Genomic DNA, 23,514 nt, shown 5'->3' with positions numbered 1-23,514 from the left:
AAGATGGCTACTAGGTCGCCATTTACATCTAACAGAATCCTGATGAAACTTTTTTTTAGAGTCAGGCTGTTTACCCTTTGTTTAATGTACTTACCAAGGTTAGTTGTTGTGATTACAGCTTTCAGTACAAATGAACAAGATAAGGACAACTGGAATGCACAGCTGAAATTGCTGCTAGAATGGAACCAGTTGGACCTTGCTAGTGAAGAAATCTTTACAAATGATCGACGATGGGAGGTATGGCACATTATGCTGTATTTGTAAGCAACATATTTTAAAGATTCTATTGTTTAAAATTATGTATTTGGCTTAAACCTACCATTTAGATATAATTCGTTGGTCAGTAGTTATGTGAAACAACAGGCCTAGACTGCTTGTAGGCTTGAATGCCATAAAACCAGAAGTGGGATGATTGGAATTGTGTACTCAATAAGCCCTGAAACCTAAGCCTCTTTGAAGATTAATCTTTGCTCTATATAATAAATACAATTGTCACCTGAAGTACTTAATCAAAGAAATTGCTGACATGATGGATCACACAGTGGGCTAAGAGTGGTCAACGATTTGGTTTAAGCCTTATTATTGGAGTACTATTTTTTTGTTTGAGTATACTCTCAAATGTCAACTGATTAGGTATGATGTATAATTTTACTCAGAGATACTGTTCTCTTACTTTTATTAGTCAGCTGACCTAGAAGATGCCATGTTTGCTGCACTAGTGAAGGATCGCCCGAAGTTTGTTCGTCTTTTGCTGGAGAATGGTCTAAATCTACGAAAGTTTTTGTCCAATGAAATCCTTAGTGAACTTTTTTCTCAGCATTTTAGTACCCTAGTATTTCGTAATTTGCAGATTGCCAAAAACTCTTACAATGATTCCTTACTTACCTTTGTCTGGAAAATGGTATTGAGCTATCAGAGAAACCGCAGGGAGGAGAGGAATAGCTGTGATGACTCCGAGATTCAGGTAAGATCAAATCTGAAAGACACCTATTTGCACACACACTGGTGGATGTACCCAACAGAGCGCCTCTATGCAGGACTGACTTGGGTCCCCCATGGTAAACTAACTTGGGGCTCAAGTAGGGGCCTCAGTTTGCTGAGGAGGGTCCCATGTAGCACCTTCCTCTGTCTGCCCCTGTGCACACACTTGCTCCTAAAGAATCTACAAAGAAAAATGGTTGATGTGTCGTTAGTGTTAAGGTAAACTTTATAATGTAGTACTTGATATATAATTATGTGGACTCCCCAGCTGAAATCCAGCATTTTGCTCCCTTATTGAGAGGATTTGGAGGCTCAGGAGGGGCAGTTGAAACCTCAGCTTTTACAAAAAAAGACAATATTTGCATATATTTGATAAATAAAGGGTGATTTATTAAAACTAAAATGTAAGTGAAAAGTAACCATATCCTGCCATCTCCAGGAGTTGGACTCTAGGTGCACAAAAAAGAAACCTAAAGGGCCACTTGGAAGACATTTCCCTTTTTACCTAGTGTCTATAGAAGTAAGAGACTGACACTCCAAACACAGTCCAAGAACGGATTAATACAATTTCTTCTTTCAAGTAGCCAACTCAGATACAAGCTGATTGATCACAGCAGATCTCTACAAATTTTGCCACATTGATATATAGGTCAACATTCACTTTGACAGCCCTGCTTTAAATTGCAGTGGCATTTCTTGCGAATGTACTTACACTGGATTCACTAATGACTGAGTATAATTCCCTAGTCGCCATATCTCCCTGTAAAGAACTCAAGCCTCGATTTATTTTTTGTCACTGTTGATCACTATGGTTTACTGTTAACCGTTATACTAATTGCAGCATTTTGGTTAAAGAATTAAAAAAATACAAATATAAAAATGTATTAGATAAAATATAAAGATGAAAATATAAAAATGTTGTTACCTTGATTTTAGTTGATGCTTTACATTGATCTACATATGAAATTCTGGTAAGAGAAAACTGTGTATTTGCACGTTTCATTGGAGTGATAATTTAAGTGGCTGCTTTTTACATCTGCTTACTGTTTACAAAGTTCCACCTTGGTCATTGTAAGCAGATACGACTAGTTAATGTTTTCATCTTACTTGTTTCCATATTCATATTATTGTGAACATTAACACATACATGTTAGTGCATGGCATTACAAACTGAATTGATGTTTCACATTTAGAAAGCTTGAATAGAACTGTGTATGTCAGTGTTGTAACAAATCCATCATTTTTAATTATTTTTTGCTTCATTCAGGATCTCACACCAATAATAAAACATCCAATCCAGGTTTTGTTTATATGGACTGTACTGCAGAACAAGAGAGAGCTATCTAAAGTAATATGGGAGCAGGTAACATAACATTGCTTTATATGGTTTATGACCAGTCAACGTAAAATTGGTATTTTTGTAACTGGCACACTTAGGAAGGTGTATCACCCCATATCATTTCTGACTTTCATTGGTGAACTCTCCCTGCTGGAGTTTTCAGATTTCTTCTTCCTTACCAGGGAGTCTCATTCAATCCTCACAAATAAATACAACTTTTTACTATTATCACTTTAGAAATGACTTTGTTGGACGGACATGTGCTTGGACATACTTGTAGCCAGCTCCAAAACCTTTTAAACACATCTGAGTTATGAGCCATTTGGACAGATAAAACTTTCACACATCCTAATAGACAACAAAGACGTAGAAAGTGCCTGCCAAGTGGAACTGGCGCTTTTTTAGATTGTAATTTTTGATAAATGCAAATGGAGAGCGCTTTGATTCTGCATTTTTTTGTTACAGAAGAAACAATCTTGGTAACATGTAAATGTACTAGTGAGAGAAATATTAGTTAAATATGTGTAGTTCTGTTGCATCTTGAGAATGGCAAGTCATACTTGACGCATGGCCATTTACTCACTTCATAATGGGTTTTCACACCATTTGCACCTAATGTAGTTATTACATTTTGCTATGCATTGTTGCATTAAAAAAGGAGGTTAGTACACCATAAGAAAATGTGTTATCATGCTCTATCTACAGCTTACCATTGTTTATCTTTTTAAACTTAGACAAGGGGATGTACCTTGGCTGCTCTTGGTGCCAGCAAATTGCTGAAAAGCCTGGCTAAAGTTAAGAATGACATCAATGCTGCAGGGGAATCAGAGGAGATTGCATATGAATATGAAACCAAAGCAGTAGGTAAGACACAATTTTCTCTGATGTTTCTGATACATATTAGTAGGCACTATTTTGCTGACACTTACCAGCGGTGCTTGTAATAATTAGACTGTATAAAGGTTAACAAGAATGTATCACCAAGTGTACAAGTAGCTTTTTATGTGTTGTATATTCTGTGCTAAGTAGACTAAAAACTTTGAAAAAAGTAAATATTTATCATAATACCTCCACTTTATTAAAGAGCATTGGTAGAAGGTGGAGGATTGTTTAACTGGTAGTAACTGGCATGGTCTTTAACCTCTAAGCCATTGGCTACATGTCGCAATAATTCTAGTTGTCCCTCATGTGTGAGCCCAGAGGGCCACAGAAGCTGGAAAGGGATTTGTGCCAGAACTGGAACCACCGTCATAAGGGAATTAAGACCATGTAGCTAAATGCTAGTTACCCACTCTATCAGGGTCATACATAAATTAAAAAGACTCATCGAATTTTCATGGCCATTATTGCTCTGAGCAGCTGGTTTACACTTCAGTCTATTCCCCATTTTTTCCCTGGAGGTCGAAAACACCATTGCAATCTTAGTGGTGACATCCATACTGTGTGACAAACCCAATCTTTGGAATGCTACACATGCACACCCTAAACTCTACATGTAAAGATAAAAAATAAAAATATGAAATTTGTGACCATGAAGGAGCTTCTTCATGGCATTAAACAGGGAACAGTCACTTGATGCAAGGGAAAGTCTGCTAATCTGCTAATACAGTGGACTCTTGTGACTTCAGTTTTGCTAAATGTTTTCAATCCTGGGCCAGGTTTCCTGGATCACTCAGGTTCACTGATGAAAGTGTATCTTCTCCAGCCTTGGAGAGCTTTAATAAATCAGGCCCATTATCTGCATAAAACATATTCTACCAGTGATTGTCTGGGGTTTGTGATTTTCTTTGCATTGTCTGAAAAGCTGAATGAATAAAGATGAATACTTTTTGTTTTACACACATAAAAGCCCTAGAATCTATGACTGCTTTAGGCTGTGGTCTCTGGTCTTTCCATTAGTAAAAGTTTATCCATAGTAAATAAGAAATGTGTAATTGTGTAAATAAAAGTTGGTTTGTAAGTATAACCACATAGCAGCTTGCATTTAATCATGACTAATATACCTGAGGCCCCAAGGATCACTTAAGCTCTGTCTATACGGAGTTCATATAATTGCTCCCTGGCCAGATAAGTATTTATGTGTAATGGATTCAGATTAATATTTTATGCCAATTGTTCTGCATAAGGTGAAAAAAAGCTTTATAGATTAGACACTGGGTGTCCTCACAACTATGAGCTGCTTATATTTTATTAATATTATTTATTATATTTAGCTTAGCTTTCCATTTGTAATACACTGAAAATATGAACTTGCAAAATTATAATCAAAAATAAATTCAGGCTTCTGTTAAAGTGGGCTTCACATGAGGGTGTAAGATATCAGCATTAGGAAATCAAATTTGCTATTTTGACTAAGTATCTCTTTCTTTCTGTGAGCTAGCAAATTTGTGCTCATGCCTTGAGCTAGTAATTTGGTATTATAATGTTAATGTTATTAGAAAAGTGTGGTCTGGACAAATTGGGGTGGTAAGAGGCACAGCAATGCAGGAAGTTATGATTTCTACACATGTAGGAAATGTTAACAAACATGTAGCCTTTCAAGAACAGTGTAATTGTAGTGAACCTCAAAACCACTATGTACTTAAAAAAATATTCAGAAACATCAGCAAAAGAAAAAGCTGAATACATACATTTCTCACTGCCCACTCAACCAGAATGCTTTTCCATTCAAGAGAAATGCTCTGCAGAAGTCTGTAGGCAAAATCAGGGAGTGTCAATCTTCTTTGTGCCTTGCAGTGCTGACTAGTTCCTTTTTCTGTCCTCCATATCACTATTGTGTTCTTTAATAGCATGGAAGGTGGCAGGAGGGTGCTGTGGTGTACTAAGGAGACTGCCACATCAGAAATTTTTATTAAACAGTATTTATATAGCGCCAACATATTACGCAGCGCTGAACAATAAATGGGGCATTGTTGGTTTTCCAGCATACCTCAGCAAATCATTACTGGAATTTGACCTTCTGGCCGCTGTGATGTCTGTTTATTTTATTCATCAATTTTTTTTTTAAAAACAAGGTTGGTTTATCAATTATTCCTATTTTTATATAGATTAATTGAATAGATCACAGAGATAATAAGAAAAAGAAGACTTATTAAAGAGACAGGTCTGCAGCCAGAATGTATAGTAGAATTATTCAAACGGCAGCAAAGCCAGTTTTATAGATAAAATATAGATAACTATTTAGCAAAAGCAAATCTACCATATTTTTGTCATTCACAAACCCCTTTCACCACCATCATATATACATTATATATATCACTATATATAGTCTGTATATTCCACCGCTCAAACATGTATATGTCCACTCATGTAAAGTGGGAGCTTATATAATAAAGTGAATAGTGTATATGGCAAGTATTGGTTAAATAAAAAAAATTTAAATGACTAATTAAATAAAATGTTTCATTTGATATTTATACCTAGGCACTGGAAAGCACCACAGTACTATGATATGTGCAGTAGTAACTCATATGGCCTGATTTAATAAAGCTAGTAAGAGATCGACCATCATGGGAGAGCATGGGTAATCCTGCAAACTTAGAATAGATCTGATCCAGGAGTGCAAACATTTTACAACTAATTGCAAATGATTTTTAAGAAATCGATTTCAGGTTTGCTGGATCACCTAGGTTGTCCATTTATAATCTTTTTTTATTAAATCTGAGCCCTTTCCTACCAGCCTTACCGTCCCTGGCCCACCTCTTTTCTTTATATAGATTTATTCTTTCAATCCTCCATGCTCAGCATCATATGTTTTCAGGAAACTATATTCAACACCTTGTCAGCCCTCCCACAACCCATGATCTGTCTGCATTGTAGTGAGGTAAAGTCAAGCGCTAAGCCCATGTGATGATTTCTCTAGATCTAAAATAGGGTATGTAAAAAAAACAGGTTTTGTCTAAAATATTAGCAGATTCAAGCTTCAGCCCCACTATTTACTTTTGGCTGGGATTTTAAAGGTGAAATCACTTTCAGTACAACTTACTGATTATTTACTGATATTTCTCCCTAATATCCTGTGCTGACCTGTGGATTTTGTTTGTACAGCATAGGCAATGATTAGCAAATTTAACCAAAAACACATCATGTGATCAACAAACAAATGTGTGATTAATAGGGATGAGCAAGCAGGATTTGTAAGTTCAATCTTGCGGCAAATCGGGCCGTTCTCGCTTACCGAACATTTAAGCGCCATGAGGTCGTGTTCAAGGGAAACGAGGGAAAATGCAGGGGGCGGGAATGGTGCGGCTGGAAGTGATACATTTGCTCCCTGGATGCACAGCAAGGCCCAACAGCCCAATCAGGAGAGATCATATATACAGAGAGAGAGGCATATATACAGGGAAGGAGGGATGCAGGGAGAGACCTGCATTGTGACAGGGACAGGTTAGGAGCCTTCTGTATATCTTGAAATATACAGATTGTGCAGTTTTTTCTTGCTACCTCTTGCTATCTAGCAAAAAAGGCAGAAACATTTCTGTGCTACTCTCCAAAAAAAAAGATATTTCATTCTGATAGCACTTGCTATCTATCAAAAAAGCCAGAAAAAAGTCTGTATCTCTGTCAAAAAAATACAGATATTTTTATTCTGATTCCACTTGCTATCTATCAAAAATGGCCCACTGCCTTCTCCTCCTGCTGTTGCTGCTGCTTGTCAGTACTCAATTCACTAAAATTGAATTACACACTTCTGGGTGGCATTGACGATGCACTACACCCAGCTGTGGATGTCAGTTACCAATGCGGTCCACGCTCCGTCTCCGCCCACCGCTTCATCCTCCCGCTGCAGCTGCTGCTGCCTGTCCAGTACTCCATTCACAAAAATTGTATTACACACTTCTGGGTGGCATTGACAATGCACTACACCCAGCTCTAGATGCCAGTTACCAATGCAGTCCCAACTCTGTATCAGGACCCATCGCTTCCTCCTCCTGCTGTTGCCTGTCAGTACTCCATTTACTAAAATTGTACACTTCCGGGTGGCATTGACGATGCACTACACCCAGCTCTCCATGAATCCTACTAATGCGGTCTCTCTGGCGACAGCTGAACAGAGGCCACACATTGCTACTGGTCTCGCTGACCCACGCTCCATCTCTGGTCCTCCATCTTTGCCTAATGCCACTGCGCTACTTCTCCACAACTTTATGGGTGTCATTCCTAACACGTCATCCAGGTCATGATGCCAGCTAGCAATTATAATATTAATAAACAGGATTTATATAGCGTTAAGATTTTATGCAGCTATATAAATTCAATAGGGGTGCGCACAATTAATAGCAACGCGTTGTCGTGCTAGTGGGGTGAGTTCACCCTTTTTTAATGCCATAATGTTTATGCTGCCTTCTGGACGCTGTCAATCACGCAAAAATCCTATTTGCCTGCTGCCATTTTCTGGAAAACCACATGGTCTTTTGGAATTTTTGTACTTTTTCCTTGTTGCCACTGTTCTCCTTCACTTACCTAGCAAATTTGGTGGTTCTAACGTGTATAGGGGCTTAGCTGTTATTGTTCAAAGTCGGCCCATTGACTTTAATAGAATTAGCGAAATCGATTCCCTGAAATTTGGCAAGCCCACCAAAAGTTCTAGGCAATTTTTGCCAAACTGTCGGAGGCCTTCTCGCTCATCCCTAGTGATTAATTTATAGCAGCTAACGAGAAATGAAAGTCTGGCCTTTTAGATTAGCTGCACTCATTTTTTATTCTTGCTTTGTGTTGATTGCATATCTTGTTACTGTGCTTTTTTATTTGATAAAACTATTTGTGTGATGCATTTTATATATATGCCCATAATTCTGTTATTGGTCTAGAGCTATTCTCAGAGTGCTACAGCAATGATGAGGATTTGGCAGAGTTGCTGCTTGTGTATTCCTGCGAGGCTTGGGGAAATAGTAATTGCCTTGAAATGGCTGTAGAAGCAAAAGACCAAAGATTTATAGCACAGCCAGGAGTGCAGGTAAGAATCAAGCATATCTTATATATAAAAAGGTAAATCAAATGTAAAATGTTTTATTGAAAGTCACAGGACTCAGCAGATTGACCCCATAGCTGTCATTTTACTCCTGACATTCATCTTGCGTAAAAACCTAGCTCACTTCTTATGGCTGCCATGGTCCTAATTTTCTAAATAGCCCTGCAAAGGGAAAATATTGATTTGACTATAAGCAACATTTTGTTTGGTTTTATTCACGAATCTGCTTGAAAATGTTCTTGAAATAACACTTGCCCATGAACACAGGGGGTGTTTTTAGGGGATTGTATATTTAGAGTTTCTTTTGTTTTATTATATTCTATATTGGTAAAAGATTATTGGTAAATGTATTATAGTGTTTGTTTTTGAGTTTATTCACCTTTTTTATTTGATAGTTATATTGTACATAGCCTTTTTAATTTTTCACTGATTTTTCCCCTAAAATAATTTGGCTATTTAGGTGCCCCAAAGGAAAAGGGCCAGAAAATGTCAGAATACATTTGACCAATACTTCAATAAAATTATTTGTGTTGAAATGTTGGAGTTCTGATGTTGGGGAAACTTACATTTTAACTTATCTCTAGTCCTAAATGTGAGTCTTTTAATAGCGGATGGATTTCTTCACAAAAAAATCATACACAAGGCCACAGTCCTGCACAGAAACACAATGAAAATTCTGATGTCTTCTCATTCTTCTTGCAATTGAATATATAAAACAGAAATAATGATTTAAGTTAAAAAGTACTTCATTACATTGTGGAAATCATTATCATATACACTGATATCAATAGATATGCAAATGTCCTTCCTATGGATTTTTTGATGAAGCATATACAGATAGATGTTACCCCTTCCATGGTGTTGCAGTTATGAATGGTAATATAGGCCCAAGTAATATGTTGTATATGTTGTCTTCTTCTTTAATTTGTAAGTAATTTTCTCACAGCTTTACCTTTGTTGTGAACTGCTGCTTATGTAGAGACTTTTCCAACAATTTCCCTTTTCCAAACTACATCTGCCCCCCCCCCCCCCCCCCCACCCACTTCCCTTGCAGTTAATTTTCTCTCTTTTTTCTACCACAGAATTTCCTTTCCAAGCAATGGTATGGGGATATTTCCAGAGATACCAAAAACTGGAAGATTCTTTTGTCCCTGTTATTCATTCCTCTCATCGCTTGTGGATTCATATCATTCAGGTATTTTCATTATCACATTATTAGTCAAATCTTTTACAGTATCTAGCTTTAAGTTAAGTAGGGAGAACATTGGAACCACTGCCATTTTTTAATCTTTCATGGGTTGAAGTAACTTTCCTTTTTGTTCTATTCTCCTTGTGACCCCTGAGACAGGAAGGGAAATCTTGGGGACACAGACGACAGTGTCATTATTTTTAGTTGTCTGTTTTCCTATTGTGATTTTTTTTCTATCAAATTGACAGGGGGGGCATTTATTTTTATTAATATTTATTAATAATAATAATAATAATAATAATAATATTACTAGTAAACAGTATTTATGTAGTGCCAGCATATTACCCAGCACTGTACATTAAATAGGTGTTGAAAATGACAAACAGCAAGCAATTACAAACAATGAAACGGGGAGAGAGGACCCTACTAAGAAGAACTTACAATATTCTTCACTGTATTCAAAGCTAAAAAATAAATTGGGCAGATTTTTGGGTTTAGGTCAACCTGCTTTAGAATACTTCTTAGTAGAACAGAGATAAAAAAGGGTTTATCTTAGGGTTAGTATATATGTAAATTTGACTTTGGAATTTGTGTTGTGTTCACCATGTATTGCATTTCCCCTACATTTACATGTGTTTGCCATGTATTTGCCATATACTCACTTTGTGGTGGATTAAACCATGTAATCCTGGCCTCAACCCACCTGAAATCCCACATACACCAGCATGAATAGTCTTTAGTGAAAAAACAATAGGGTGTATTTATCTATTTATTTTGTTTTCTGTTTGATTCTTGCAGGAAAAAAGCAACAGATCCAAAAAGACCAATCCTTTTGAATTACTTTGCTTTTTTCACCTCACCTTTTGTTGTCTTCTCCTGGACGGTCATTTTCTACATTGGATTTCTACTTCTTTTTGCATATGTCCTTCTTATGGATTTTCAGATATACCCCACAGGACTCGAGATTGCAGTCTATGTACTCGTTTTTATCTTGCTGTGTGATGAAATCAGGCAGGTATGATGCCAATAGGTATGACACCAAAACCGATGGTACATAATACATTTATTTACACAATGGTCCTCATTTAATGGGAGTGGAAACTCTGATTTGTTAAGGGGTAGTAACAGGGATCTCTACTGTCCCCAGCCTCTTCTACAGCAGGCCGCTAGTTTTCACTTACATATATAGTATGTTATAGTATGTTTTTACTCTCTTACTGTCCTTTCATTATATACGCCTAATATTTTGTACATACCATCGGTAAAATAATTGAAAGCCCCCTATCCCTCGTTAGTTAAATTATCAACCAACTTTATTATTACCAACTTTATTTTTAGAGTTTTAGAGTAAGGGATCTATGGAACTCCATTCACTTATTTTGCTGTCTGTGTTCATTCAGGGAGTGTTCATTCTTTATTTACCCCCATAGCTACCCCCAGAGGAAGTATACTCAAAACTCAAAAAAAACACACTTACCTTCAATCCCGCAGGGCAGTCCGATCACTCCGGGGGTGTTCGGCATCGGGTCCTGCATCATCTCGGCATCCGTCCCGGGGTCGGCGCCCAGAGCCATCTTTATCTTCTCTTCTGGGTTCTTCATCCTATGTCACCCGACCCAGGTGCGAGATCGGGTGATGTAAGATGAAAAATAAATTTGCCGATGTGCATGCGTGAGATCAGCAAATTTTTCTCATTGAGCAAAAAAAGCTCATTCTTCGCATGCACAAGATGCTCGGGCATGCGCAGAAGGAGCACCCAATAGCTTCCCGGGATGCCTGACGTAGGCGGATGTAGGCGGCCGAGAATTAGGGGGCGGTGCTGCACCCTTTTTTTTTTTTTAAAAAAAAAGGGTGTTGCACCTAAAAAAAAAACGAATGTTTACCTTATGTACCCTTTTATGTAAAGTGAAAATTCTGAGTTTAGGTGCGCTTTAAGTGTTGAGTGCTATTTAGATTCTTAGGCCAGCTTTGAAATCATCAATACCAAAATAGACAGTTAGTAAAAAAAAGGGTTGCTATCATATCTATATATCTATGTCTACTTAGCAATTGTAGCGTCCAGTTACCACTTCATTCAGCATCAGCAATAGTTTAAAATAGAGTGATATCTTTTATTGAGAGGTGCTTTGCGGTGTGTTGACATGCATTGCCCTATGTCTTTGGAAAACCTAATTTAAGTTAGGTTGAGGGTTATTCTTCAGTTCAATGCACTCAAAATGTTGTCTTTTTCAGCATGCTTTAAAATGCATTGGTGGAAACAGACTGTATTAAAGACAGGGGGTTTTCAGACATTACTGCAACAAACCTACTGGTGGAATGATCCCTTATTAGTTGAGCTCTTTCTGGTATAAAATATGCATAATTTATATCATCAGAATGTTAACTACTTACATCAATATAATTTATTGATTCATTCTAATTTAAAAAATGAACAAAAAATGCCTCTGTTATTTAATTCTTCAGATTTTTATGGATAAACGTCATACAATTGGTTGCTAGTAGATGCGTCACTTTGCCTTTCTTTATACATCAGGTGTATATATTTTTGTGTGATATACACACACATGTATAATAATGCATGTCTACCTTCATAGATGTACATGAGTGGGATCAAGTATTTTACTGACCTGTGGAACATTATGGATATCTTGGCCATCTTATATTTCATAGCAGGAATTATGTTCAGGTAAGTCTCTTTTCAAGCTTATGGATGATGATTTAATTATTATAAACCTAACTGGTGTTTTAACATTTATGGGTGATAATCCAGCATTAAAAAAAACTTTTGGTGACACTTTTAGTGTGGAAAACAAGAGTTGTAAGAGCTCAACAGGGAAAAGTTGTAAGAACTGATACATGTAAACAAACCTTAACGGAAAAACTGCTCAAAGTGTAAACTCATAAACAATTTAATGTAGCAAAGAGTTAAGATGGTATTGTTGAAAAATGGGAAGAATGAGTAAATTCAGAGGATCATTTGTCACCCCTCTGCCTTGGCAATCTTAGATGAGTCTTTTGTTTGGTGATGTGGTGATGAATGACCCTAGTATGCTTTGTTAATGGATTCATAATGTTTGCGTGCTTACCTATGTATCTACACCCTATTTTTGATCACCCTAAGTTGTCTCAAAAAATCCAAATTATCATTGCTATATATTTTTATGTGTTCTGTTTGGAACTAGATATTCTTTTTTGTTTGTAGTTTGATAAATATATTTCTTGGCTTTGGACATATGTTTTGGCTATTAACCCAGTGATAATTGATGAAATTTAGAAAGGTCACAATAACAAACTAGCCAAGCTAGGCTGGATATTTATTTTACAAGTGGAACATGGTGGGCAGAGACCACCACTGACAATTGTTGGCAGGCTTTGCTCCCGCCCACCTTGCAATTTTAGGTAATTCCATCAACTTTCTGTATAGAACCATAAAAAAGTGAATTGAAGAATGCAACTTCTTAGTAAAGGGAAAAGTATGTATGTAGGCCTGCTAATTCCCCCTCAATAATAACACATCCTTTGTCCCTGAGATACATGAGAAATGATGGAGTGATATAACTCAAGCACACCTACCAGAAATTTAAATAGCAGTTTGGAAAGACTGAACGCATATTTATTATTTATTATTTATTATAAAAGTCACCCAGTAGAAACCTCTTCTTTCCTGCTTAGACTTCACAGGGAAAACTCCAGTTCACTGTACACTGGACGGGTTATTTTCTGCCTGGACTATATCATATTCACTGTACGCCTCATCCACATCTTCACCGTTAGTCGTAACCTAGGACCAAAGATCATTATGCTGCAAAGGATGGTGAGAAAAAATATTTTGTGGTGCTATTGGCTAGGTTTGTCAGATTGTGTAGGTCTCAATTTGTAACACTTTGTTTCCCTATACCCACTTTATAGAGTCTCTGACTGTAGTGTCACTAATATGACTTACTGTAATTTCTGATACTGCAACATAATGATTTCAGAGTAACCAGAATTATCTGAATTTGGATGTAAATGTTTAAAGCAGACATCAGAAAGTAGATTAATTAAGGTTAAAAAAAATATATATGTAAAAAGTCTAATCCGCAGAAAGAATTATAATTCTGTTTATCTTATTTTGTTATCTTTTATTAAGGACCAAAATATGGAAAAATGTAACTCTCATTATAATCTTTCTGTTCTTTCTTCAGCTCATTGATGTCTTCTTTTTCCTCTTCCTGTTTGCTGTTTGGGTGATTGCATTTGGAGTGGCTCGTCAGGGAATCCTGAGATGGAATGAGCATCGCTGGGAATGGATTTTCCGCTCTGTTATATATGAACCATATCTTGCCGTGTTTGGGCAATACTTCACTGACGTGGACGGTAATCCTCTTCCATCACTTCATGTACAAATGGTATAAGTAAAGAAGCAGAGTGCCTTCAATGGAATGTCTTGTACAGTCATTACATATTTGCAGCCTCCATAGAAAGATGTTGTTCTGCTTTCTCTGTTTCTTATGCTGTAAAGAGCCAATAGATAAAATGTAAAGAGGTGGATAAATGGGTGCACTATATCAGCTATATATTCACGATATATATGCAATTATATCATCATTATATTTTTTACTATTTTTAATTGATGGCAGAGATAGCTTGCTAAAAGGCTGCTATATACAAATACTAATCAAACACATGCCAGTTGGTATTCTCCAATGCATGGTAAAGCACTCAAAAGAAAATGCACACAAAAAACAAGACAATTTATAGGATGGACTTGGAGTAGAAAACTTTTTTTCTGTTCATTTTCTTTGGTAATTTGTAGATAGTTACAGTGTGGGTGCTGTAGATAGCCACTATACCTTTCAATTTAGCTACAAGTTATTGGTGTGACATGGTTATCCACAGCTGCATTAATAACATTAATAGCTACATGACTGTGTCTTGTTTGATTGACATTTAAAGCAAACCTGTAATATAGTGAAATCTTCCAGACTCATCTGCTACTGTACAGTTGGTAGCCTTCAATATCTCTAGTCAGTGTCCATCAATCAATGAGTGTCACTGGTATCCTTCTGAAAATACCAGTCCTTTCAGATATGAACACATCAACCAAAACACAGCTACTAAATACTAGGTTTGCATACCACCATGTGGGCATGGAGTTCTCATACCAGAGTGAAATGACTGAGTGACATTTTAGCACAGTTCTTTGCAAGGGAACAGCAGATAGAGATGGCAAGTATGAGCACAAGAATAATAGCTGGGATGGAGTAAAGATTTTACATGTTATCATTTATTAATACATTTTTTTTACTCCTAGGGACAACTATTGATTATAGTCACTGCACTATCAATGGAAATGAATCAAAACAGCTGTGTGTGGAAATGGACGATGACAGAAATCCCAGATTCCCAGAGTGGATCACAATCCCACTTGTCTGTATCTATATGCTTTCTACCAACATCCTGCTTGTAAACTTACTCATTGCTATGTTTGGGTGAGTTAAGACATTGAATAGTCCTCTATGGAGGTGTTGTCCATAAAATACAATCCAGTACAAGATTATTTTCCCACAATTTGCTTGTCCATGGGAAAACTGTCTTTCCTGTCTCCAAAGCTACAATATACGTTTTATTGTGATTGAGGTAAAGGTTTAAAAAAAGCCAGTAAGAATCCCTTGACTTTTTCAATATTTGAAAAATATTGCATCCATTTAAGCCTAAATTCTAGGGAAGTATATTTTTGAAACCATTATGAGTTGGCAAAATCACTGTGGGAGCATAAGAAGCAAATCATTATTATTAATATTATTATTATTATTAATAATAATAATAATAATAATAATATTAATAATAATAAACAGGATTTATATAGCGCCAACATATTATGCAGTGCCATACATTAAATAGGGGTTGCAAATGACAGACAGATATAGACAGTGAAACAGGAGGAGGAGAGGAACCTGCCCTGCAGAGCTTACAATCTAAGAGGTGGGGGAAGTAACACAAAATCAAATCATAGTTAGTTGGTTGGCCAATGTGAACTCTCAATTCACTAGTTATGCACTGGTATTTAGGTGTTGTTTGGAAAGCATTAATACCAGATTCTAAGCATCTCATTTTGCTTACCGTGTGAATCCAATCTAACAGATGGGACATTTGCACCGACCTGACTGCTATGTATTATGTGTTAGAAGATGTGAGATCCCTAATTTGTATAGTGTTATCTTTTATTGCATTTCCAATATCACTGTTATACTTAATAGCCAGTCTTGTACCATTATCATTATATAATTACTGTTTTATTAGATACACAGTGGGCACAGTACAGGAAAACAATGATCAAGTGTGGAAGTTTCAGCGCTACTTTCTGGTCCAGGAATATTGCAGTAGATTGACCATTCCATTCCCATTTGTCATCTTTGCTTACATTTATATGGTAATGCGGAAGATGGTTAGTTGCTGCTGCAAAAAACAGGAGCAACCACCTACACCTTGCTGTAAGTGAATATGTTAAGCTACTTTTGCTAGTAATGGAGAACCTTTTAAACTTTTAGTGATATTACAATAAATTGTAGGTATACTAATAATGCAACTAAAACATACAGAACAGAGTACAGGAATATTCCTTTTTGCCTATGGGAATTAATCAGAACCTTTGTTTCTGGCTCATCTCTGTATCTGTGGCAAAATTAAAAAAAGGATTTTAGGGGAATAATTTGGGGATACATCTACGGTTAACACCGGGTAAAAACTTATTACTTACTTATACCACATAACTATTTTTTATTAGATGCCAGAAATGCCTAGGCACATTCAAGTTATAATATTTGATAGATTAGGTTCTTCTACCACAGGGGTGTCAAACTCTGGCCCGCAACATACTTTTTTTTGGCTCCCCAAAGGAATCAAATATGAAATGCAGCTGGCCCACCGCTGCATTGAAATAGCGCCGCTACTACAATTCCCAGCATCACTCGCATCTATAGACCAGTGGGCCCCCTGCCTATGAGTGGCCCCCATTTGACTGTTTTATAGACGCAGGGAATTGTAGTAACGGTGCTATTTCAGTGAAGAAGGATATCCAGCCACTATAACATTAAGCCCTGCATTTACCTGTATTCTTGAAGCAGGGAATTGTATTAGCGGTGATATTTCAGTTTCAAGTTTGGCCTGCCACTTTGTCTAAGTTTTTGGCCCACTGTGTTTTTTAGTTTGACACCCCTGCTCTACCACACCCCTAACATTCTGAAATAAAAAAAAAAAAAAGTTTGGAGGCATGGCCTGACATGGCCCCAGTTACTCACACCACATCTCATTAATATTCATATATTTAATTGATTAAACCAAATGTCTTTTGCACACCACTTATTTTACTATATACTGGCTCTTCAGTATTACAACTGCAATCATTTAGAGGCTGCATTAAAATGTTAGCGCAGGGAAACACTTTTGGTATTTTTATGATTGAAAATGCAGATAACAGATTATGAATCCCTAAACACTGTATGTTGTACAATTGCAATTAATACATTTCCTTTAAATTACTTCAGTAAAGAAAATGATTTTTGTTAACTATAATCATGCTTTGTTTCTGCAGGTCACACAAAGGAAGACATTGAGACCTTGTCCTGGGAAGCTGTGATGAAAGAGAATTATCTGGTGAAACTGAACAGCTGTTCACCCAATAATACAGAGTGAGTGCTATCTGGTGATCAGAGATATGAAAGAATTTTGAAAAGGATATTGAGGGAATATTTGTTTTAATATAGGTAACCAAAGTAAAACTGGCCATTAAAAATGTCTAAATATAAATCTACAAATCATTCTGATTAGCAGCATCTAATCGTTTCCTGAATTACAGCTATTCAATTTTCTCATTTTGTTCATTAAGATTTCTACTATTAGTGGAAAATTACACATGCAGCCAATGATCTGCCTAGTGGATGGAGGAAACATGCACCAGAGAACTGTGATTAGTGCAATTTGCCTGATTCTTCCTATTGGTCATTTGCCTTATGGAGTGGCATTACTTAACTGAATACTAAAATTGTGTTGTCCATCTGATTTGGCAATAATTGTAAATAGTCACTTCTAAAAGTCATAAATAATCTCATATACTGGCAAATACATTTATTGTTTGATCATCTTTTTTATTCCATTTAATTTAGAGACTCAGACTGTGTTGAGGTTGTGGTGTGGTTACATTTTGGGCATGTGGGTCATGCTTCTAATTCTATTCTACATGTATGAATCAGGGTGGCAGTGAGCACTGACATTCTCTCTATAATGCACAAGAACTACGGCAGCATCAAAGACAGCTGAGTGGCAGTTAAGGTTCCAACCGCCAGGAGCCACATGGAACTACCTGATCCCTCTACATGTGTGAACACCACATGTCATATTAACATAACAAGAAAGCCATGTGTTTTCCAAGAAGTTCATAGTACAGAGTTTTAGAAAATACAATACAAATAATAAAATGTAGATAACATGTATTTTGTGTATTAAAACTTTTAAATACATTTCACCTGAATTTCTATAAAAAATAAATCATTTAGGATATAATATATACACCGTCATAAAAAATAACACAAACATTTCTTTGACTGTGTTATATTTTATGTATATGGTGTGGGTAACATCTACACTGCATGTGGTGTTTGACCATGCTTAACTAATAAAATATACTGACTAAAGAGATTTAAATGAAATGAGAGTCGTCTAAATATTTCTCCTAGTCATCAATGCCCTTGGGGAATGACAGTGATGGTAAATACAAAATTCTCAGTTTCCACCAGAATGGAAATGGAAGGGGCATCCCTCACACTGAAAACATAAACCTGTTGTGTATACTGAGTCTACAGATCAGGAAGTGAAGTGAAATACCCATAATGGCATAGCAAAAAAATCACAGTCTTCTCTGTGATCTTCTATAATTTATCAAAAACAAGAAAAAATATAACTGAGCAAATACTCCTTGTAACATTTAACTTAATAAATATGATAATTTAAAAAAGTATCAATTTAAACAAAAGCTTGTTAGAACCATACATAGACCTAAATAGATTGAACAAATTCATTTAAAGGAGTGTTGGGGTGTTGTGACAATGCTGATAAAAAATCTCGCATTCCTTTAACTAAAATTAGCCATTGTTCTGCATAAAGCATCAATTATTGTGTTATAAAATATTTTTGCTACTTTAACTATACTTTGGTCACTGATCCCTTGTGAAGTCCTGACCATGATTTATTGACTTATTTGTCCTAATCTGCTGCCTGTCCTTGATCTAGATATATTTCATGTAAGATTAATGACACATATTGTCAAATTTGACACTACCAGCTGCTACAGTGAGTATTTGCCCCAGATTTTTTTTTTTTGCTATGGGACCTATGATTTGTATTTTTGCTCCTATGTATAATAATGGAATTATTTTAGCAAAGAAGAAGGACTTTCATCTCCAGTGATGTCTTAATCCTTGGTGGCTAAACATTGTGAATCTGCTGTTGACAACTGTATGAACATTTCATGCTGTGAAGAAATTATATTAAATATATTCTTACCATAACACCATGAATCAGATATTTTCTAAATTAGGCAAATCCACTGAAATAAAGAGGAACATGAATGCAATACAGTCAAATGTGGAAGGTCTTAAACTGCTTTTCTTTCATTCTAGGGCAGAACAAAGATTTAGGCAAATGGAGACAAAGGTAAACTTAGCATTGCCCCTTGTCGAATTATTTTAAAGTTTCATATTTGTACTTGTTTTTTTTTTATCTAATTGTAATGCATTTCTTTACAGCTCAATGACCTGAAAGCATTAATCAAAGATATTAGTAACAAGATAAAGTGATGTCCTGTACACTGGGGAACATAATGGTAATGTACTATACAACGTCATTTAAAGTTCACTTATATATTTTGCATTTTTTTTTCTTTGTAAAGGAAACACCATATTTTCTATTAGTAAGGGAGAGTTAGGCTAAGTACACATCAGGTGATCGTCATCTGATTCACTTCAGGGCTAGTATCAGGCGAGAATCTGAAATGTTTACAGCGGCTTTCCAAAGTTGTTCATGGATCCATGAACAACAAAAGATAAACGAGCGCAATGCAAATGAAGGAAAGAGAGCACAGCGGGGTTTTGCTCACTCGTTCTCCCCCTCCTCTTTCCATAGGGCTGTATGTACAGTGCTCTTTCATTCATCTTTCAGTCTTTTGTTGTTAGAATGCATCGTGAAAGACCCTTTCCAATAACAAAAATCTAACATGTGTACATAGCCTTTGACTCTGCAAAGTTTTTATTTCTGTCTGGCTTTTCATTAAGGATCTCCCTCAATTTTTCAGGTGACCACTGTCACCAAAATCAAGAGTAAGTGAAAATCCAAACAGTTATCTGTCTGTTTATAAAGCAGTGAATCTTTCATTAAGCTTACATACTCTATTGGAGAACCTTCTAGATCCTAATGTGTTTTCAATGGCAGTGATTGATTCTCTACCCAAGAATGTTTTAATCCATAACGACTGTTCATCCATCAATCAGCCCAATCCAGTGCTCGGACAGATCAATGTAAATCATAATTGGATGGCTCTTCCTGGTATAGTAAACAGTTGGGAACACTCCCAGTAGCTGCTTTTTGTTCCGAGGCATTCCCTACTATTACAGGGAGAGCTGTGTAATAAATGCTGGGAAGCATTTCCACTGACTTCTGGCTGTTAGGCAATGTTCCCTGCTCATTTACATCTGCTTGTTGGAGCATTCCAAATCTGTGATAATTGATAAATTGATCAGGAATGCATTGGTTTCCAATAGATGTTTTTTTTATTGAATCTAATATCAAATTCTGGATATATCAAAATTGTGATCATAGCTCACATTGGTTTTTAGGCATTCCACAAAATATTACCAACCTGATAATAGAATGCAAATTCCTTTATATCAGAAATTGGGAGCAAAATAACATGTAATTACAGTATCCCACTTGGATGTGCAATAGTAGTGGAGGTGCAGAAGTGGTGAACCAAAAAGAGGAACATGCCTTTTCCAAAGAATCTAGTAGTTCACAGCACAGCACTCAAGTTGGAAACAATCTCAATGCGTTTCGCTAATAGTCAAACTTCTACAGGAGTAAGTACGTGTTATAAATTTGAAGCATTATTATTATTATTATTATTAAACAGGATTTATATAGCGCCAACATATTACGCAGCACTGTACATTAAATAGGCATTGACAACTTTAAAATAAAAGGAGGTCAGTGAAGGAAATGACAACTACACACCCAGTCACATTGTAAAGGTAATCCACCAAAAGTAGCTCAGTGAGCACCAGCAATCTAGGTATTGATTGGCGATGGGATCAGAAAAAGCCAAAGTCTTATAGAGAGTATCAACCAAAACGTACAGTGGAAAGCATAAAATGAGTTCAGGGGGTCGCTGGCTTCGCAACTATTGGCTATTTAAACCTAATTGTTAGTATTATTTTGTGAGATGCCTAAAAAGTGCCAATGTAAGCTATGATCACAATTTCAATATATTTGCTGTCTGACTGGAACTGGCATCTTTGTTGGTAAACCTTAGTTTAAATTACATATCAAATCCTAAAGCTTTTTTAAGGAACCCTTTTGACAAAAAACACACAGTTAGGCACTCCGGCACACATAGCAATTCGCTACTATGCCTCCAAGAGCAGCAAATTGCACTACAGGTAACATGTTTGAATGCATTGTCTTTGCATTTCTGGTGGTAGTGCAGTTCTTTCTCGAGAGGAGGAAAAGCAATCACATGACCAGAACTAACATGTCGCTGCCAGAGACCATGATGCAACCACACTGCAACCACAATGCTAATAAACAATATGCAAACACTTGCACAACTACTCCCATATAGCTGAATAGGAGTAGTTGGGAGCACCGTTAATCACAAGGTACGTTGCAGTTTGCCATTGTCTAAAAGGGGTCTTATTCTCCTACTAGGGGCCCTTTTGGTATGCCTTATGCCTAAATTAGCGTTTACATATATATATATATATATATATATATATATATATATATATATATATACATTCAGCACTTGTCCAAAGTATCTACTCATTGTTTTAACCAGTTTTATGTTATCCCTTTGTCCCTTACTCCCACATTTTTTCCCTGATCTCTTTATCCAGATACCCCAAATGGTTCACTTCTCCAGGTTTCATGCTCTACAGAAGAGATCAGCAGAGAAAGTCACGTCATCATTGGATGCTCTCACAGTCTTGTCCTCAGTTGGCTGAAATTTCACATGGAATTACATCCTATAGCTCTCTTTTGTTAAATAGATTGCTTTTAAATGCACTACTAATGCTATTGGGTAGTTGACTAATAAATAGGTAGAAGCATCCTAAATGCACATTTAACTTATTACATTTTGAACCATGAAAATGACCAGCTGCAAAATAATAGCAGGACTGTTATAGCAGCTTTACCTCCAAAGATTTGTGGAATATTATGACAAGTGTGTTCCAGTATATACTATAGATGATTACAATGACTTTTTAAGTGGCTTAATTGCAGAATCGAGACCTAGAGAAAGGAAAAATGTTAAGACCCTTACTACTTTATTTGTAATGTTTGTTAGAGTAGAATAGCACTGTTTGAACCTTTTCAAAACATGAAATGCAATTTTTTCATATTGCATTTATTTGCTGAATATCATTAAACATTAAAAACAGTCTCATCCATTGTGGTCTATGGAATTTTTAAAGAAGACAATAGCTAACTTTTAATCTTTACCTAGTCATCAGTTGGACAGTGGTGGTCAGAACATACCAGAGTCTTGTTCTGGCTCAACGGTCTCTGGGACTTTAGAGGATACTTAGTTTTATATCACAAGGAAGAGTTCATAGTCCCATCAAACATCAATTTACAGTGCTTTTGCTCTTTTTGACATGAGCCAGTATATGTTTGTGATGTTGGTACTTGTATCTGTATTAAAAATAAACTTGATGAAAACATGCTTCTTTGCTTCTTTTCATGTTTTTGTATCTATGTAGTTAGAGTTTTATTACAAACTGTGATTGTTAAAAGAAGCAATAATAAAGCATTTCTGATCTCACTTCTTACACAACTGATACTGAGACATAATGTATCTTACACAACTGATATACATCCTTTTGTATTGTTGACAATGACATTTGTGTGAACTTGTAATGTGTCCTATCAGTGGTCAGTTACCAAATGTCTGTTCAACTTCTGGGTCAGTGAACTACATTATGAAACAAATGTATGCTTTATGACCTGGACTTTAACAAAACAGACAGGCCGGTATATGAAAACAGTTGAAAACAGCAATAGAAAAATGAGGCCACTCCAGCAGTCTCAGACCCTACTCTTTAGTGAGCACAAGAGCTGCTTCCCTGGTAATCATACCAGTGCCGGACTCCCATCTCTGCCATGTAATTATGTAAACTGAAAGTCACGCTGCATTTTACCAAATGTGTCAGGGTAAAATGATTAGAAAAATAGGACCAAATGAGTTGATTTAATATGATATAGCATCATCCCTTTTACACTATCATTGTTAAATGTATCTAACCCTAACATTCTACGTTTCTGGGCTCAACTTTAACCTTTACGATGAGTGTCCTTTTCCTTGAAACATAGTTTTCTAAAAACATAATTTTTAGGAAATCTGGGCTGCAAAACACAGCATCAATTTCTCCCCCTACCTTGAGCCATGTTGTCCAACGCACACAGGCCTATAGGCCTATAGACTTCACAGTTGGGAATGCAGCACTGAAAGGGGGATTAAAGCAATCTCCTTCCAATGCTGTGTTCCCTACCCCCAATGAATGGTTCTAAATATTTTATTTTTTTATATCTGACTTCCTGTTATTTTCTCTATCAAAGTACAAGCTGAAAAAACTGGAAAAAACACAATTTCATCCAAAAAACAAAGTGTATGCCTTGATTAAAAAGAATACATATGCAGTATATATGTGCAGTAGATGCATACTTCTCCACGTTTTGTCTCTTTAAAATGCTGCAAGTACAAAACATTGCTAGGAAACCAAAGAA

The 23,514-nt window shown here is 36.3% G+C and overlaps 1 protein-coding gene across 1 annotated transcript; it reads left to right on the top strand.

The window, feature by feature from the left end:
• Window positions 1–147: 147 nt before the first annotated feature.
• Window positions 148–22,452, top strand: LOC140335679 (transient receptor potential cation channel subfamily M member 8-like). Its single transcript, XM_072418496.1, has 16 exons — window positions 148–237; window positions 683–964; window positions 2,249–2,344; window positions 3,055–3,184; window positions 8,131–8,276; window positions 9,374–9,486; window positions 10,279–10,495; window positions 12,075–12,166; window positions 13,153–13,294; window positions 13,665–13,836; window positions 14,774–14,951; window positions 15,763–15,953; window positions 17,054–17,150; window positions 19,137–19,170; window positions 19,263–19,339; window positions 21,624–22,452. Exons 2-15 carry the CDS (start codon window positions 704–706, stop codon window positions 19,311–19,313), a joined length of 1,920 nt encoding a protein of 639 aa, XP_072274597.1. The 5' UTR covers window positions 148–237; window positions 683–703; the 3' UTR covers window positions 19,314–19,339; window positions 21,624–22,452.
• The last annotated feature ends 1,062 nt before the right edge of the window (window positions 22,453–23,514 follow it).

This window comes from Pyxicephalus adspersus, chromosome 7, assembly GCF_032062135.1.
Source record: "Pyxicephalus adspersus chromosome 7, UCB_Pads_2.0, whole genome shotgun sequence".
Taxonomy (NCBI): domain Eukaryota; kingdom Metazoa; phylum Chordata; class Amphibia; order Anura; family Pyxicephalidae; genus Pyxicephalus; species Pyxicephalus adspersus.
The sequence above is the reverse complement of the archived record's forward strand: the minus strand, read 5'-3'. Positions and strand labels throughout refer to the sequence as shown.

Bases quoted from the DNA above. Each gene is read 5' to 3' on its own strand.
- LOC140335679 (XM_072418496.1), top strand. From the start codon at position 704: ATGTTTGCTGCACTAGTGAAGGATCGCCCGAAGTTTGTTCGTCTTTTG. The intron at 12,167-13,152 runs GTAAGTCTCTTT...TTTCCTGCTTAG, and splicing joins ATAGCAGGAATTATGTTCAG to ACTTCACAGGGAAAACTCCA. The intron at 19,171-19,262 runs GTAAACTTAGCA...ATTTCTTTACAG, and splicing joins TTAGGCAAATGGAGACAAAG to CTCAATGACCTGAAAGCATT.